Source organism: Vipera ursinii (assembly GCF_947247035.1).
Source record: "Vipera ursinii genome assembly, chromosome: 3".
In the NCBI taxonomy this organism is placed as follows: domain Eukaryota; kingdom Metazoa; phylum Chordata; class Lepidosauria; order Squamata; family Viperidae; genus Vipera; species Vipera ursinii.
Window position 1 is genome coordinate 183,190,780 of NC_139516.1, and position 19,523 is coordinate 183,210,302.

At 41.0% G+C, this 19,523-nt stretch overlaps 1 protein-coding gene across 2 annotated transcripts in view; it reads right to left on the bottom strand.

Annotated features, from left to right (window-relative positions):
- ZNF704 (zinc finger protein 704) overlaps positions 1-12,439 on the bottom strand; it is a 59,575-nt gene extending 47,136 nt beyond the window's left edge. The window contains exon 1 of one of the 2 annotated variants that reach the window (XM_083358757.1): positions 11,723-12,439. In XM_083358757.1, coding sequence (XP_083214883.1) covers positions 11,723-11,998 — 276 coding nt within the window. In that variant the 5' untranslated portion in view covers positions 11,999-12,439. Of the gene's footprint in view, positions 1-11,710 lie in introns of both variants that reach the window. The other variant, XM_083358756.1, reaches the window with a different exon arrangement.
- Between the last annotated feature and the right edge of the window lie 7,084 nt (positions 12,440-19,523).

The window sequence follows — 19,523 nt, forward strand, 5'->3', positions numbered from 1 at the left end:
CACATTTCTCTGATTTCTAAACAAATTCTCATTTACGCGCCACAAGCGCCTATCTCTTTTCTCCTTATCAATCTCCAACCAAACTGGACTGTGGTCAGAGATAGTTCTTGGACAAATCTTCACCTTTTTAGTTCTCAAAAAAAAAAATCATTAGTCAACAAAATAAAATCAATCCTCGAAAAAGATTGGTGTCTGTCAGAATAAAAAGTATAATCCTTCTCCTGCAAGTGTCTCTCACGCCAAATATCTCGCAATTCCAGGTCATCCTTCATTTCAAAAAAAGATTTAGGCAGTCTAGCATGACTTGGAATGCGCTTAAAAGCTCCAGCCTTATCCAACTGTACATCCAAAACACCATTCCAGTCTCCCATAAAAATAAAAGATTTATAATCCAACTGGGTAAGCTTTGTGTGGAGTAAGCTAAAAAAATCAGCTTGTTGTTGGTTAGGTGCATATAATCCAACTAGAAGCGTCTTTTTACCTTCTAACAACAGCTCAATCATAACATATCTTCCATGCTTATCTGCTTCAATTAAGTCTGCTGTTAAGGCACTTTTAACATAAACAACCACTCCATTTTTCTTATTCTCTGCAGAGGCAACAAATTGCGTACCCAGTCTCGAGTTCAGTAAATGCTTTTGATCCAAAACTCTAATATGCGTTTCTTGCAAACATATAACATCTATCTTAAATTGTTTTAAATATTGAAAAACTTTCTTCCTCTTCTGCGGTGAATTTAGTCCATTAACATTCCAGGTTAGAAATTTAGTTGCCATGCATATCCTCCAAAAGCTCTTGGACCACAGCTTTGATAGGACTAACTTCTTTAGGCCGTGCTCCTCCCACAGCTTGACTATATGTACGTTGTGAAGAATCTGAAGACTTTTGCTGATCTTGTTCTTTTATTTTCTTTGCTCGTTTTAAAGCAGCACGCGTTACTCTTTGCTCTCTAGGATCATCCAAAGAAATTGTAGCTTGATCTCCTCCAGCACCACTTTCCTCTGTTTCATCCTCTTGATATTCTCCTTCTCCAGATCCCTTTCCAGCTTCCAGAAGTGTTAATGGGGTTGCTTTTAAGACATTATTGTAGAAATCACGCGCTTGCTTCACAGTAATCAGCCGATACCTTTTACCTTCATGCATCACCATCAGCCCATCTGGAATCTCCCATCTGAACCTTATATCTCTTTGCTTAAGCTCATGCACAAGAAATGTATAGTCCTTCCTTCCCCTTAAAATCCTTGGAGGGATTTCTTTTAAGACCAAGACTTCTTGTTCAGCAATCACCACTTTAGCATCATAGGCAGCTTGTATAACTTGATCTCTAATTTCTCTTTTTGCAAAATAAACCACCACATCTCTAGGCAACTTTCTCTGTCTGGCAATCCATGAATTCACCCGAAACACTTTATCCATAGCTGCTCTTATTTCAGATGCTGGCTGGTTTAATACCACTTCAAGAGCCTCAGAGATCAGCTGCTTTAAATCTTCTTTAATATTCTCTTTTAAACCTCTGATTCTGACAGCAAACTGCATCTGGTAATATTGGGCTAGGCTTAACTCCCTTTCCACTTTGTCTCTTGCATTTTCATTCTCCTGTGCTTTTACTTCTAATATAGCATTCCTTTGAGCCAGATCATCCATTTTTTCATCTAATTCTTCCACACATTCCGCCACTTTATGCACTGAAGACAAAATGTCTACCTTCATCACGCTGAACTTCTGTTCCATCCTCTCTTCCATCCTCTCCTCCAATTTCTCCAATTTCTCCTCCATCTGTGCAAATTTATCAGCAATTGATTGATTAATTGATTCCAAAAGTACCTGGGCATGTTTATCCAAAGCATCTCGCAAATCCTTCGATGTCAGCGCTTCAGGAGGGTGCAACGCCTGTAATGATGATTGTTGCACCGGCGAGGATCCACCACTCCGAAGAGTTTTAGGGGGAGGTTTCGCCGCCATCTTTTAGTCCTCAATTATGACGCACTTTCACTTAAAGTTTAAAAAGTCCAACAAGCTAGAGAGTATAGTAAAATAATCCTCTTCACCTTTGCCTCTTGTACCGCTCTGCCTGCTCCTTTAAATCATAATCCTTTCTTCAGGCAGGGATGGTTCGCAGACGCCTGGCTCTGCTCCAAGAAGTTCGGAGCAGAGACGCCGGCCAGCTGGGAGCAACCCAGGCTTCGGGGGAGTTCAATCCTTCAGCCGCCCAAGCTCCAAGCTCAGGCGGCCCCGGAGAACTCTACCCCTACCTGGGGCCTCACCCCCTCCTCTTCCCCCGAGGAGGGGGCTTCAATTTTGCCCGAACAGCTGATCGGCGCTGTTTCGGGCGAAAAAACAAACAGCTGAGCCGCGGGCAGCCCGGGAAGGCTGTCTTCGGCGCCGCGCCGCCACCGGAAGTTCCAATACAGTAGGTTTCTTGATTAGTAAGATTTGTATGACTAAAAGACTGAATGTGTGATTCTTGTACAGCTTAAATAAGCTTTTAAAATCTACCAATAATCTTTGGTACTACTGGACAGAGTTCACTGACTTTGCTATTGTGCTGCATAAAGATTCCTAATTCTATGGGAGAGGCAAATCTAGACCCGTACCAATCGGGTTTCAGGCCGGGCTACAGCACGGAGACGGCATTGGTCGCTCTGATGAATGATCTCTGGAGAGCCCGGGACAGGGGCCATTCCTCTGTCCTAGTCTTATTAGACCTTTCGGCGGCTTTCGATACCATCGACCATGGTATCTTGCTGCGACGCCTCAGGGGACTGAGAGTGGGAGGCACGGTTCTGCGTTGGTTCTCCTCCTTTCTCCAGGGTCGCTCGCAGTCGGTGCTGACAGGGGGACAGAGGTCGACCCCGAGGCCTCTCGCTTGCGGAGTCCCTCAGGGGTCGGTCCTCTCACCTCTCCTGTTCAACATCTACATGAAACCGCTGGGTGAGATCATTTGCAGTTTTGGAGTAGGGTACCATCAGTATGCTGATGACACCCAGCTTTTTATCTCTACTCCAAACAATATCAGTGATGCCCTAGACGTGATGTCCCGCTGCCTGAAAGCGGTCCGGGAATGGATGGGGAGAAACAGGCTTCAACTGAACCCGGACAAGACTGAATGGCTGTACGTACCGGCAAGCCAGGATATTCAGAACGTCCCATTGCTTAACATCGGGGACAAGTTACTACCCCCTGTTGATAGGGCCCGCAACCTGGGTGTCCTCCTAGACTCGCAGCTCTCCCTGGAAGACCACATAGGAGCTGTGACCAAGGGGGCCTTCTCCCGGGTTCGACTAGTTCGCCAACTACGGCCTTATCTGGACCTGGATTCCTTACGTTCAGTCACCCATGCCCTTGTGACCTCTCGCCTAGACTATTGTAACGCTCTCTACATGGGGCTGCCCTTGAGATCCACTCGGAAGCTTCAACTGGTGCAAAGTGCAGCAGCACGGACACTCTTGGGAGCCTCCCGATACTCCCATATCACACCTCTCCTCCGTGCGCTGCACTGGCTTCCGGTTGCCTTCCGTGTGAAGTTCAAGGTGCTAACAATGACATACAAAGCCCTACATGGCATGGGTCCGGACTACCTGCGGGAGCACCTTCTGCCAATGTCAACAGCCCACCGCCCTGTGCGCTCCCACAGAGAGGGCCTCCTCAGGGTGCCACCGCTCAAGGAATGTCGGCTTGTGGCGCCCAGGGGGAGGGCATTCTCAGTGGGTGCGCCAGCCCTCTGGAACTGCTTACCAACTGAAATCCGGATGGCCCCCGACCTCCGCACCTTCCGGCGCGACTTAAAGACTTACCTGTTCCAGCAGTCCGGCTTGGCCTGATAGCTCTGATAGCTCTAATTGGGGTCCCAGTTTGTTTTGTTTTGATTATTGTTTTCAATACTGTTTCACTTTGTTGCCTATCTTACTCTGTACACCGCCCCGAGTCCCTCGGGAGAAGGGCGGTTTATAAAAACAAACAAATAAATAAATAAATAATAAATAAATCTCTTGTTATATTTGTAACAACAGCAAAAGTAATTTGAAGATGGAATAGCAGTGTATGCAATATGATAGCTAATAAAACAAATGGGCAAAAATAATGAATCAAACTTAGAACAAAATCTTTAAGTTTTAAAAGACAAAACTTCTAAACTCTTTAAATGATCAGCAACTCAAATATCATTGTGATGCTCATCACAATGGACAACTCAGATACAGCACAGCCCTCCTATCTATGCTTCTATGCTTTACTACTGTAGTGTTTTGTCACTAATTTCAACATCATGAAGTATAGTGCCACTATTTTCCAGAGTGCTAAAAACAAAAATACAAAACAAAATTGGCATGCAAATATCAATAGCCTTAATATAATTTCTTTCCCCCCCCAGTTTAGGACAGAAGTTCACATTTATTACTCTGGTCTTAGACTGAATTTGGCCATCCCCTGTCCTATATGACCGTCATAATTGATAAGCAACTCAGCAGTTGAGAAAGAACAGAAATGAAATGCCTTCAATTTAATAAATATTTTGTCTTTAGTGTCACTGTTTTAAATCAGGCATGTTCAACCTGTGACCCATGGGCTGCATGCAGCTTTGGACAGCTAGTAATGCAACCCCACAAGACATAAACTTTTAACATTCTTATATGATTTATATACATTAATTACATTATACATATTTTATGTGGCCTAAGACAGAGCAGCACAGTGATCTAGAGGTGAAGACAGTTGCTTCCCACTCAGAAAGTTGAGAGTTCAATCCTACGCAGCAACAGATGTTTCTCTATCAGGGCACAAAGAGAAAATACCTGCTGCAAATTCCATGTAGGTTTCAGGAAGGGCATCTAGCCAGTAAACGGTCAGCTCCATTCAGTCACCCCAACCCATCCTGATAAAAAGGGATTGTTGTTGTTAGTTGCGAAGTCGTGTCCGACCCATCGCGACCCTATGGACAATGTTCCTCCAGGCCTTCCTGTCCTCTACCATCTTCTGGAGTCCATTTAAGCTCACACCTACTGCTTCAGTGACTCCATCCAGCCACCTCATTCTCTGTCGTCCCCTTCTTCTATTGCCCTCAACCTTTCCCTGCATTAGGCTCTTCTCCAGTGAATCCTTCCTTCTCATTAGGTGGCCAAAGTATTTGAGTTTTAGCTTCAGGATCTGGCCTTCTAAAGAGCAGTCAGGGTTGATCTCCTCTAGGACTGACCGGTTTGATCGCCTTGCAGTCCAAGGAACTCGCAGGAGTCTTCTCCAGCACCATAGTTCAAAGGCTTCAATTCTTTGGCGCTCAGCCTTTCTTATGGTCCAACTTTCACTGCCATACATTACAACTGGGAAGACCATAGCCTTGACTATACGCACTTTTGTTGACAGGGTGATGTCTCTGCTTTTAGTGTGCTGTCTAGATTTGCCATGGCTTTCCTCCCAAGGAGCAAGCGTCTTTTAATTTCTTGGCTACAGTCCCCATCTGCAGTGATCTTGGAGCCCAGGAAAATAAAATCTGTCACTATCTCCATTTCTTCCCCATCTATTTGCCAGGAATTGAGAGGGCCGGATGCCATGATCTTGGTTTTCTTAATGTTTAGTTTCAACCCAAGTTTTGCACTCTCCTTCTTCACTCGCAACAAGAGGCTCTTTAGTTCCTCTTCACTTTCTGCCATTAGAGTGGTATCATCTGCATATCTTAGGTTGATGTTTCTTCCGGCAATCTTAATTCCAACTTTTGATTCATCTAGCCCTACCTTTCTCATGATGTGCTCTGCATATAAGTTAAATAGGCAAGGCGACAGTATACAGCCTTGCCGGACTCCTTTCCCAATTTTGAACCAATCAGTGGTTCCGTGTCCAGTTCTCACTGTTGCTTCTTGGCCCGCATATAGGTTTTTCAAGAGACAAATAAGATGGTCTGGTATGCCCATCTCTTTAAGGACTTGCCACAGTTTGTTATGATCCACACAATCAAAGGCTTTAGCATAGTCAATGAAGCAGAAGTAGATGTTTTTCTGGAACTCTCTAGCTTTCTCCATGATCCAGCGTATGTTAGCAATTTGATCTCTTGTTCCTCTGCCTCTTCGAAATCCTGCCTGTAATTCTGGTAGTACAGGGATTACAGGGTCGTAAAAAGAAAACAAATATGCAGCCCAAGACAATTCCTTTTCACTCAGCGCAGCCCAAGCAAGTCAAAAGTTTGGACACCCATGTTCTAGAATCTAGATGGAGTATCTTACGTAAAAAATGAAATTTTTCTACATTTCCTCATCAACCAATACTTCAAATAAGAAGTCTTGGACTCTGCAGGTCGCTTACAGTACAAAAATGATAGTAATAAAAAGTATGCTCTCTGTAACCTATGATATCTAGTCTCTACTTATTTGCTTTGCTGTAGCTACATAGTCCATTCTAAGAACTAATAATTTTAGCTGACAACTATTTTTCCCGAGGCTTGAATAATCAAACCATATTCATTGCCTGCCTGTCTTTGATATTTTACCTTATCTCTACAGGTTTCAGAATACAGAATTTTGGTCAGTATTCCATAATTTGGGATAAGGGAAATCATACCCCCCAAAAAAGCTGCAGCGTTCAAAGCAAAGCTTCAGTGAAGCACAAACTCACAAAGTTGAGAAAAACTGCTGGATTTATTTCCTTATTGCTAAACCAATTGGAAGAAATGGCTTATGCTGCTAACAGACTATAAATAGAACAAAGTATTTGAGACAAAACCAAGCCTTTATCTAATAAAGGTAATCAACTGGTAGCAGACAACGAGAATGCAGCTCATAAGATGCAGTTCAGTTGAATGCAAAAGCATTACAAAGTCAATTTAAAATACAGGACTGGTGGTAAATGACAGTTTTGAAGAATGGACATGAATGAAATTTGTTTGTAAGGATTTAACATAAAATGACTCTTTCAGAAATGCTTATATCACAAGACTTTCCTGAGATGTTTTACTAGCACTAATAAACTCTTCCTGCAATTGTGCAATATACCGGTACTTCACAGTGAAACTTTACTAACAGCAATGGTAACTGTACAAATACTCTATTCTATTAAAGCAAATACCTAAGAGATTATCTTAAACCAAAATAATTTCTGTACATATTTCTTAAAATGTTTCTTCAACATCAATCACTTCTAATATTATTTCATTTCTTATGCCAGTCTGAGGACGAAGCAGTTTGAAACAGAAGAAATACGTCAAAAAATCTTCTCATCCGGAAATCTCTACAGTATTCATGAAAAGAGCCACAATGTGGTCGTTATGCTATAAAAAGTGGTATTCTGAGTTTTCATGTATTACTATATTAGGGGCAACTCAACTTAATTTATATTTAATTTTTTGCATTATTAATAATTTCTTATTAAATATATTAATTAAATATGATCAAAGCATCTGAAAAGGGTTGTATCTAAATGTAGTACCTAAGGTAATGAATTAGGAGAATCACTGTAAATTTTCTACACAAACTGTTTGTTATATTGTATTTGTGCAATATATATCCATACAAAATAAGGAGGACATCTACATATCTACTACTGTATCTACTTTCAGAATTAACAGTTCAGGGAAGATATCAAATAAGTACCTGAAAACTAGCCCTCAGCTGTGGTTGCTTCATAAAATAACTAAGCAAAATCACACCTGGTTAGTGCTTGGCAGGGACACTATAGGAAATATCTAGACCAGGGGTGTCAAAATGCTGGCCCACGGGCCGGATGCATCATCTGGAAGCCATGCCCACCCCATTGATCATTTGAAGTTACAATGGCACTGAAAAAAATGATTTATGGCTGTTTTTCACACTTACGATGGTTGCAGCATCACCATGTGAACAAAATTCAAATGCTTGTCAATTGACTCATATTTATGACAGTTGCAGTGTCCTGGAGTCATGTGATCACCTTTTGTGACAAGCAGAGTCAATGGGGAAGCCAGATTCACTTAACAACCATGTTACAACTGCACTGATTCACTTAACAACTGTGACAAGAAAGGTTGTTAAAATGGGACAAAAATCATTTAACAATGTCTTACATAGCAACAGAAATTTTGGGCTCAATTGTGGTCCTAAGTCGAGAAATACCAGTATCTCTTCATGTTACTTGAAACTAAGATTTAGATCCTAAATGTAAGATGGTGGTAAAAGTTACTATTATAAACAATTTATTTTTAAAATAATAAACCTACAGAAATAATTTAAGTGCAACACACTATTGCAAGGGATTCATACATCCTTTGCCACTACTACCCATAGTAGTAAAAGGAAATTTCTTTTATTTGTATAACTGCATATTTGTCTACTGAGGAAGCAATACTATTCATTGTACAACCTTCATGCTGAATAATTACTAAAAAAACAATTTTGCTATAGAACATCAAAAACAAAACAGGAACATCTGCAAAGATAATGAAGAGGTAAAAAGTTAAGATAGTAGTTGTAATTGTGCAGCTGAAGCCCTATCACTTTGTGTATGTGTATTAATTCATAAACAAAAGGGTGGTGTTTCAGTCATGCATTTGTGATTACCATTTGAACTTTTTTGATATCTCCATGGATGCCCCTGGAAAGCACCATGGAGATAAAATCACACACACACACACACTTTTTTTTCCTAGTTTTAATTCACATGATCAGAAAATAGTATCTGAACTAGTTCAGTCACCAGAAGTTAAAAACTGACTCAGAGGCACGCGCGCACACACACACACACACACACACACACAGAGTTCTTCAACATAATTTTTAGATAACAAATCCCTTCTTCAGCTTTCTCTAAGTAGCCTGCTTGTTTACTCAGAATAACCACTTAATTTTTTAAAAAAATGTCCTGATTGTATATAAATATATTGAGGAAACTCTGCTGTAAGCAGTTTAGGACAAAACAGCATTTCCACTGGGTAGTAAGTTTGCTGAACAACTTCCTTTCTTACACCATAAAAATTTGATCCTTTTCTATATGCTGCGTAGCTTAGCACAAAAATGTTTTTGTACACAAAAACTTGGTACTTCTTGTTTTGGTTAAGCTTACTGTTGATATCAAAACGTTTTGACTCCACAAGCAACTACTATGTGTCAGGAAGTATTTAGCAACCTGCATAAAAATATGCCATATTGATCACCAATATAGTTCTTTGAGAAAAGTCTATGGAGAAGCCAAATACAGGTTGCGTTTTTTCTCAACTTGTCCCTTTACAGTTTTAACAACATGGCTATGCTTAGCCTTAGACCACTCTTTTAACACAGTAGCTCAATTTCACACTCTGCCAAATCATTATTAGTTATTAATATTAGCTTCTGATAGCTTACAGTAGGGGTCTTCAAACTTGGCCCTTTTATGACTTGTGGACTTCAATTCCCAGAATTTCTCAGCCAGCTTCCCTAGTTGAAGAATTCTGGGAGTTGAAGTCCACAAGTCATAAAAGGGCCAAGTTTGAAGACCCCTGGCTTACAGCAACAAAGACTGATAATTTATTACTCACAATGGAGGCCAAAAACAAACAAGGTATATCTTCTTAAATGCAATATATAAACTTATTATATGTAAAAAAGTTCCACTGAGTGAAAAAAAATCACATTAGGAGCAAATATATAGCTATTTACCAACTTGTAACAATAGGCCATCTTTCCACTTTTAATTAAGTTGGCCTGTTTCTGCAAAACTCACTGACATGGAATCTTCTAATTAATGCTAACGTAAGGATATGAGCAAACAGAGTTAATTACTTTAATCATCTACCGTATCTGATTTTTTTTAGTATTGGTTAAATAATACAAGAGAAAAACCTGTAAAGTGAAATGCCAGCAACATATATGATCTATTCCAATTTTTATTTTACAATAAAATTCAAATAGCTAGAATACACGTTGAAAAACATTTTTTCTGAAAATACACAACAAAATGCAAGAAAACAAAAAACTAAATTAAAAAAAATATACAACAGGGTCACCTACTTCTGAAAGCTTCTTTTTCTTAAGCATATTTCTAAACAGGAAAATTTTAACCAGTGCTGTAGCCAAAGATGCTTTCTGAATAACAACTTGTTCTGGAAATTGTTGAAATAATTAAAGATACTACTTTTGTTCATTATCTGTACAGAACCTCAAGGGTTAACCAAAACACATAGGAAATGTATCTACATAAATCAAGGATGTTTACCTTTTTAAAAGCCAAAAATCAAAATCTTCAATTTAATTGAGCTTCAGATCCACAAGATTAAGAGATAACCTTTTATCTGTCAAGAGTTATTTGGGACCAAATTTAGTCCATGATCCTGATTCAAGAGCCATTTTGCTTGTTCAAAATACTATAAACATTTATCCTTATTAATATTTCAAGTTATAAAATATATAACAATGTTTTACTGATCTTTCAGTATCTAGTTATATTGAAGATTTTAAAATGCTGCATGGAAATTTTGACTATAGATCCAGCTAGAAAATCACAGGTTTGCGTCAGAAATTGCAAAGATTTGTTTCTCTGATGGACACACACACACACACACACACTAAGTTTCAGTGCAATAACCAAGCTTTAATTTCTTTTGCTTTTCTAATATATCTTTTATTTTAATGTCATAGAATATATTAGGTTTCTTTGCATCTTCCCTGTAACCTGTATTTATCTGAGAGTAAGATTTATTGAACTTAGTGTGTTACCTTTTCGGTGCTGTAATACACAAACTATTCCTAAGCATGTATTAGAACTGCAGGGTTTATATACAGTTGGTTTTCCTGCACTACAGCAGTTCTACCAGCTGATGTCATTTTTACCTTCTTCCCTTTTTGGCATTCCCCTTGGCCTTTTAAAGCTTTACTATTGTTTCTGTAACATAGGCTTTAGCTGCATGTATTTCAAAGCTGTGTGTGCCCACATCCCAGTTATTTTTAATCATTCTCTCCAATGGTCATTCCAATCTTGCCCTCTTTCATCAGCCAGCCTTTTTATTTCCATTAAAAGAGTTGATTCTGGATATCTACTTTGGTCTAATCATAGCAATCATCCAACGATAAATTATCCGATCAGGCACAACAGACTTTGTTAAAGGGTTGATTTTTAAAATACTGTAAACAACAGCCATCTTTATTTGCACTACACGAGTTATTTGAGTTGGGGAACAAAACAGACGAATGCCAACCCTGCAGGGCTGTTAAGCCAGCATTTTATTCCATCTCTTTCCTTCTTGAAATTCAACTGACCATGCATTTTAGATATATAAAATTAAAAACGGGAACACCCCGCTCGTGCCTTTCAGAACATTTCTTCTCAAAATAAGATGAATGCTGAATATGAAGTCTATTGTTACACAACCTGACACGCACAGAAATCCCTTCTCCGGACCTAGACATTTTAGTTGAATGAAAATCAGCGGAGGATACACCAGGGCAGAACAAGAACTCTGCCCTTGTTACAAAGGAGGGGTGGAAACGGCTCTTATTCTTCCGGACAGCAAAGACACTCTATGTATGCTCAGACGCCTTCTGCTCTTTGCACTCTCATCCTCTTGCTAACCTTGACTACAACTTGGGGCTGACTTAGCCCTTCGACTTCAAGCGGCTGCTCGAGGAAGGACGCGGCTGTCATCAATCACGAAGGTCCCTTGCCGAAATTCAACCCGCCCCCCCATAACCTGCCGCACTGACCCACCCAGCGCCCCCCCCTCCCGCCAGTCGAGCCAGGCGGAGCCTCTGACGGCGGGGACGCTTTCCTCGCGACGGCGACGCACCTTTAGGCTTACCCGGGCGGCCGCGTGGCCCTTGACTGACCCCGGCAGCTCCTCCGCCTCGTCGGCGTCGTCGTCCTCCTCGACGTCCACCACCACGTCCTCTTCTTCGTCCTCCTCCTCGAGGGCGGCCGCCGATCCCTCGCGCCGAGGCGGCCTCCAGGAGTTTTCGGTCTTCGCTACGCCGCGGCCGCCCGATTCCGGGAAAGGCTGCGCGGCCGAGGGCGGCCCCGCCGCGTTCAAGCGCCGGTTCCCCAGACTGGAGCGCTTGGCCAGACGCCGCGCTTGCATGGCCGCGCCCAGCACCGCTTAGCGCGCCGCACCGAGGAGGAGTGGGCTCGGCTCGGCTCGGCTCGGTTAGGCGGTGGGCAAGGCTGAGCGAGGGGGCGGGAGCGGCAGCGCCGGCGGCTATTGCCGCTGTAGCCGAGGCGCTCGCGGCAAGGCAGCAGAGGCGGTGCAGCCGCCGTTTACAGCGGATGCGCTGGGCTGGGCAGGAAGGCCGGGCGCGCCGCTGCAGCCATCGAGCGCTTTGCTCCGGCGAGGACTTAGGGACCCTGCTGGGATAGCTCCCCTCTGCGGATCAGCGGCGCTTCCCAGATGTTGGCGAAAGGGCGGGCGAGCTGGGTGGACGGACCGAGCTAGCCTTTGCTAGCCTTTCCCTGCGGCTCGTTAGTCCTCAGCCCCAAAACCCGGACTGGACTCGCCTGCCTCTGAAATGCTAGTCGGCGGCAGTTTCGCCTGCCCGCCGCCGCTGCCGCTCTAGTCACACGCCTCGGCTGAGGGGATTGCTGGTCTGGGAGCGCCGGCTATGGCCTTCCTCGCCTCCAAGTGCCCTGAGGCGCCCAGCAACAAGTGGTGACAACAACACAACGTGCCGTGGAATAGGACGCGCGGATTTCAAAGGCGTGTTTGGGCTGGGCCAGGATAGGTCTTCCGTAATTGCGGACAAAACCACATGCAGGCACCAACCAGATTAGGGTAGTGATGAGAGTTTCTAGGACAGATTGGCGGAGACCAGGCGAGCATGATGGCACTGATCGACTAACGACTTTTTAGGTTCTTTTTTAGCGCTAGCCCGCAACCTAGTAAGATACGCCGAGACATTCCGATGCCTTGCAGTCTTGCTCCCATGAAACGTTTTTGGCTTGGGGGGTGGCGGGGGTGCCTTCGAGTCAGTCAGGGACTTTTGGCAACTTCCTGCAGAAGTCCCCGCTGTTTTCTTGGCAGCATTTCTTTTTTTTATATAAATTTTTTATTAAGTTTATTGTTTAAAAACATTGGACACAGTACCAGAGGGCTGACAAGCCTTCTTGTCTACAATGTTCAAATATATATATATATATACATGTATATATGTACATCAAAAATACACTTAAATACACTTAAATTACAAATCAGTGAAATAACACAATATTTAAAACAATAAGCTAGTCTGTAAAACCTAATAGAGACCTTTCTTTTTATCCCTCCAAAGATACAATTTGTTCCAAATTCTATAATAATCTGACTGATCTTTATTCTTTAGTTCCAAAGTTAGTTTGTCCATTTCTGCGCAATCCCAAATTTTCCTAATAACCTCTTTTTCTCCTGGGATCTCATTCTTTTTCCATTTTTGCGCAAATGACATTCTAGCTGCTGTGATAATATGGATCATCAAATATAGCACATCTTTAGGATATTTCTCTTTCGTAATTCCCAACAAGAAAAGTTCTGGACTAAACTCAATATCTTGTTTTAGTATTTCTTTCAGCCAAATCCAAATCATTTTCCAAAATTTTTGTGTTTTACTGCAAGACCACCATGTATGGAAATATGTGCCTATCTCTTCAGAGCACTTCCAACATTTGGGAGATGCTGTTGTATACATTTTTGCTAAACGGGCTGGGGGAAGATGCCATCGATAAAACATTTTAAATAAATTTTCTTTATAAGATGAGGCCAGTGTTATCCTTTTATTTCTGTCCCAAATTGTTTGCCAAGTACCTAAATCAATGTTATGTCCTAAATTGTTAGCCCAAATCAACATGGGATCCTTCACTTGCTCTTCAAACAGCTTATATCCCAAAAGCAATTTATATAATTTCTTTATCTGTTTGGAGTCTGGGCCCAATAATATTTTATCCAATGCTGTTTCAGAGGCAGCATTTCTGAAGTGATTTGCCATTGCTGGCTTCTTAGGATTCAGAGAGTGACTGGCCCAAGGTACACAACTGGCTTTGTGCCCAAGGCAGGACAGTCTGTTTCTAATCTGATGCCTTAACCATTCTTAATCGGCTGAAAACAGTGCCTGCATTGTTTAGGGGTAGGGTTTTTAAAAATTTGATACTTAACCTTTTGACTCATTTCAAAATTCTATGTGCCTCTGGTGAAACTCTTTCCTTGTGAATAAAAACGATTATATTACAGTCAGTTGAATCAAGTAATTTATCCTATTGTCCAGCCATCAAATATGAAAAATTAGAATAATTATGACTCTGAAGTTCTTCCCCAAAGAAAAGCGCTTAGCAGTTGAAGCCACACAACAAAACACAATAAACTCTACATTTCAGACACATCATTATGATAATGGGATTCTCAACCTCTTTTGGTGTTGCTATGGTTAATGGGCTGGAGAATCCTTCATTTGTTTTTAAATCCCAGGGAGAAATGCGAAAAAAACATATTCCCATTGCTATATGATCATACATACATCCAGGGCTTTTTTCTCATAGAACGCTCAGAACGGAGTTCCGGCACCTTTTTTGGATGGAACCTTGTAGGGTAGGCAAGGCGGATTGTATGACGTGTGAGTTCCGGCACCTTTTTTTTTTTTTTCAAAAAGCACTGCATACATCGTACCAATACATTCATTTTGAAGTGTTGCTTTGTTAAGTATTTTTATCCCAATGCAACCAAGTGAAATAGCGCTAAGTGTCCAAGCCTGTGCTCTTTCCCTACTTTTAACCCAAATATTTGTCAAATAGACAATGACCAGATGCTATATTTTATACTAGTTGAATCTTGTAGCCATTTTAAAAAGTTTGCAGATAGGAGAAACTGCTGTACCTACTATGACATGGTCATAATTGCAGGATTGATTATAGGATCCAAACCATTTTAAAAGTCTTTTTAGAGGGCCTAGAATAGAGGATTTCCTGGAGACAAAAGCTACATTGACATCCTTAAAAATCTCAGTCCTTTAAAACAACCTCAAAACATCCCTGAATTGTTATTTTAGACCCAATGTTTTGTTTTTGTGGTAATTAAAAATAGGGAAAGGGACGTGGTGGCTCAGTGGGTTAGGACGCTGAGCTTGTCGATCAAATGGTCGGCAGTTTGGCGGGTCGAATCCCGAGTGCCGCGTAACAGTGAGCACCTGTTACTCGTCTCAGCTTCTGCCAACCTAGCAGTTCGAAAGCACGTAAAAATGCAAGTAGAAAAATAGGGACCACTACGGTGGGAAGGTAACAGCGTTCTGTGCGCCTTTGGCGTCTAGTCATGCCGGCCACATGACCACGGAGACGTCCTCGGACAAGTGCCGGCTTTGAAATGGAGATGAGCACCGGCTCCTAGAGTCAGAAACGACTAGCACGCATGTGCAGGGGAACCTTTACCTTTACCTTTTAAAAACAGGGATGGCAATAGTTACTTGCCATCCTTAAACTTCTTTAGAGAGATGAAACGTGAAATGTGTTTTGCCATATTTGCCTCACATCACACTAGCTTCCTGGAAGCTGAGGAGGCTGAGTTGCAGCCCCCAGCCCTTAAATGTTCCACATCTCATTCCAGTATAGGCCTTCTCTTGAGTGATGGAACATTTTTTCAAATAAACGTTCCTCTTTTGGATTTTTAAAAAATATTTTTATCTCTCCTTTTTTTCACATGCATCTCAAGACTGCAAACATACTAAATACTCCTTCATCTTCCTGTTTTCCCAACAATAATATCCCTGTGAGATGAGTTGGGCTAAGAGAGTGACTGGCCAAAGTTACCCAGTCAAATTTGGACCAGTGGTTTTCTGTTATTTCTAAAGTCCATAGGTTTTTGTTTAAAGCAAGGGAGATTTTTCTGCTCATAGAGCAAGGCAGGTTTCTCTCATACATTCATATATACGTGCAAATACATTCTACATTAGCTCATCAAAAGACTTATTACACTTGTTTGGATGCTGATCAATGAACTGTTTTCTTCAAGTTCAAACAAGAATAGATTCTTCTTAGGTTTAAAATCATAATACTGTCATTCATCTGTCATATTTGGGAAATCCACCAAATGAACAGCATTCCTACTATTAATATTGGCAGAGTCAAAAAAAATTCTTAAAATGAAGGTACAGGTAAACCTGAGACCATAATTGTATTACCTTTCAATAAACAAGCTACTGATTGAGATACCATGTGCTGCATCCTTGGAGACATATTTTATGATCCTTCATACAGTCTTTCATAGGAGACTTCCATGAAAGTAATGCTCATATGCTTCACCCCAAAGACACAGTAGCTATAAATAAAAATTAATTTCCTAGTCACTGGCCAGCCTTCCATCTGCCATTATTTTAGCCAACATGACCATATAGACTTGATAGAAATTGGATTATGATACATCTGGAGGTTACAGGTTCAGGACATATGGTGCACCATTAGTTAGCTGTAATTTGATAAAGGCACACTGTGAGAATATTTTCCAATTTATGAACAACACTGACTGTTTTTTAATTTTTATATAGGCAGTCAAGAAGTAATCAATATCTTGATAGTTGTGAGAATAATATAAATGTTTCTATGACATACAGGCTGTAATTCATGCGATATGTTCCAAAATATTATTCTCACAGACAATTACTGGCTTTTTTATCTGATAATTCAAAAAAGTATATGAATATGAATTTTGACATTTTTGTCTTAAAAAAAATCTCTTTCATAATTTCCTCTGCATTTCCATGGCATATCAGTCAGGTTCAGGATTTCATTCAAATGAGACTTTATTTTGATTAACAAGACTATTTCACTGTTTTGTACTGTAGCTCTATAAAGAGAAATTGGATTGCTCAATATTTGAAAAAATTAATCCCAATTCCTGTTATGAATCCATTACGGCTTTTCAGTTAGACCGTTCCTCCTACCGGCAGAATGCAGACTGTAAACATGTGTGGCTCTGTGAAAAAGCTAGCTTCTCATTGGTTTAACTTCTCCAGGCCTCCACTAAGCTACACATCTGAGCTGTCAGTTACTTTTATAGAGTGCACTAGTTTTTGGCGCCACATCTGGGACTGAGGTTACAATAACAGGAGCCTGAACAGCAGTGCCTAGAAGACGAAAAGCATTAGCTGAGACTGTTAGAATGTCGGCAGCCGGGAGATTTCAGAGAAAATGTTCAAAATAATGCAACATGTTTGCATCCTCAGCCACAAAACTCTTTATGGTGATTTATATGATTTCTTTAAAGTATTAATAAAATTAGAGTGATAAAAATAGAATGATCACCAGACTAGGAAGTACACTCAGCAGTGCTTAGAAGTAAATTCCATTGTGGTCAATGAAGCTTCTTGGAGGTCTTCTAGTCCAACCCCCTGCTCAATCAGGAGACCCTATGCCATTTCAGCTAGGTGGCTGTCCAGTCTTTTCTTAAAAACCTCCAGCGTTGCAGCACCTATAACGTCCGGTGGCAAGCTGTTCCACTGGTTAATTGTCCACACTATTAGGAAGCTTCTCCTTAATTCCAGGTTGCTCCTCTCCTTAATTAGTTTCCATCCATTGTTTCTTGTCTTGCCTTTTGGTGCTTTAGAAAATAAGTTGACCCCCTCTTCTTTGTATCAGCCCCTCAAATGCTGGAATACTATTAGTCCTTCTTTTCTCTAGATTGGCCATATCCAGTTCCTGCAACTGTTCTTCATATGTTTTTGTCTCCAGGCCTTTAATCATCTTACTTGTTCTTCTTTGCACTTTTTTCCCCTAAAGTCTCAACATCTTTTTTTGTAATGTGGTGACCAAAACTAGATGTAGTATTCCATGTGTGGTCTTACTAAGGATTTATAAAATGGTACTAATACTTCACAGGATTTTGATTCTATGCCTCTGTTTATACAACCAGGGATTGTATTAGCTGTTTTGGCTGCTGCCACACACTGCTGGCTCGTGTTTAAGTGATCATCCTCTAAGGATTCCAAGGTCCCTCTCACAGTTACTGGTTTTGAGCCAAGTTTCACCTAAACTGTACTTGTACCTTTGGTTTTTCCTATCTAGGTGTAAAACCTTACTTTTCTCTACATTAAATTGGCTGGCACTGAGCATCATGTAACTTGTTTTCGGAGGAAACTAGATAGATGCGAGAAGGAGAAGAGAAGTGCCATAGAAACATGCAATAGAAAAGGTGTTCTATTTCTAGGAGAGAATGTCAAGAAATGCTTGGGCTTTATTCGGATATGGATTGAATTTTGATATTTAGACTAATAGCTATTTAACTCTTTGAAATATTTCTGTGCTAAAAATTATTATTATTATTATTATTATTATTATTATTATTATTATTATTATTATTATTATTATTATTAAAATTTATATGCCGCCCTTCTCCCTAAGGACTCAGGACTGCTCACAACAATAAAAAATTAAAAAAACATAGAATACAAAGATTAAAAAAGAATTAATAAAGAAAGAAATAAAGGACAATTTAAGCCAATAAAAACCAAATTTAAAAAACCATGATCAGTCCAGGCCTGCTTGTTGGAACAACCTTGTCTTCAGGTCGCGGCGGAAGGATCGAAGGTCAGGGGCCGTCCGCAGCTCCGGAGGCAGTTCATTCCAGAGGGTTGGCGTGCCCATAGAGAAGGCTCTCCCCCTGGGGTTCGCCAGCTGGCATTGCCTGGCCGATGGCACCCTGAGGAGGCTGACACTGTGGGAGCGAACGGGGCGATGGGAGGTTGACATTGGCAGCAGGTGGTCTCGCAAGTACCCCGAGCCTAAGCCATGTAGGGCTTTAAAGGTAATTACCAGCACCTTGAATCGCACCCGGAGGGCAACCAGAAGCCAATGCAGCTCGCGCAGGAGTGGTGTAACATGGCAGTATCGAGATACTCCCATAAGCACCCGCGCGGCCGCATTTTGCACTAGTTGAAGCCTCCGGGTGCACCTCAAGGGCAGCCCCATGTAGAGAGCATTGCAGTAATCCAGGCAAGAAGTGACAAGGGCATGGGTGACCGTGCATAGGGCATCTCGGTCCAAATAAGTTGTAAAATGTTTTATTGAAAAGTATGGGCAGAAACCAAGAAAGTAACTTTAGATCAGTGATCGTGTAATGATAATCGTAAGGATTTTTATTGGCTTTAAACTGAATTTGGTTTCCCTAATTCACAGCAGGGGCTGAATTTTCAACTTGAGCATGCTTTGACCACTTAATGTGGACAAGATGCCTTGGCCACTTCAGAGGAATCTGTGGTGCTTATCAGATGGCATCAGTGTGATGGAACTTCAAACTTCAGTGTATTTTTATCAAAAATTAAAGAATATTTTAAAAGTTGTATTAGTTTATCAATTATGATCTAAAGAATTGGAATCTCCACATCATGCCATGCCAAATTCTTTTAAAAAATGAAGTGGTATTGATGGATTTGAAGCTAAAAATAATTCATCAGAACTTGTATTTTGATGTATTGCATTCCCCAAATGTATTTAAAAGGATGGACATCATAATTTCTTTATTAAAGATATAAAACTCTGAAGAATCACTGATCTGTATGATCTGATATTGTGAACTGATAAAGTTCCAAGATAGCTTTAATGGCAAATATTCTTTAAACATATTTAAAAGTGCTGCTTAAAAGATGAGGATTCACCATATA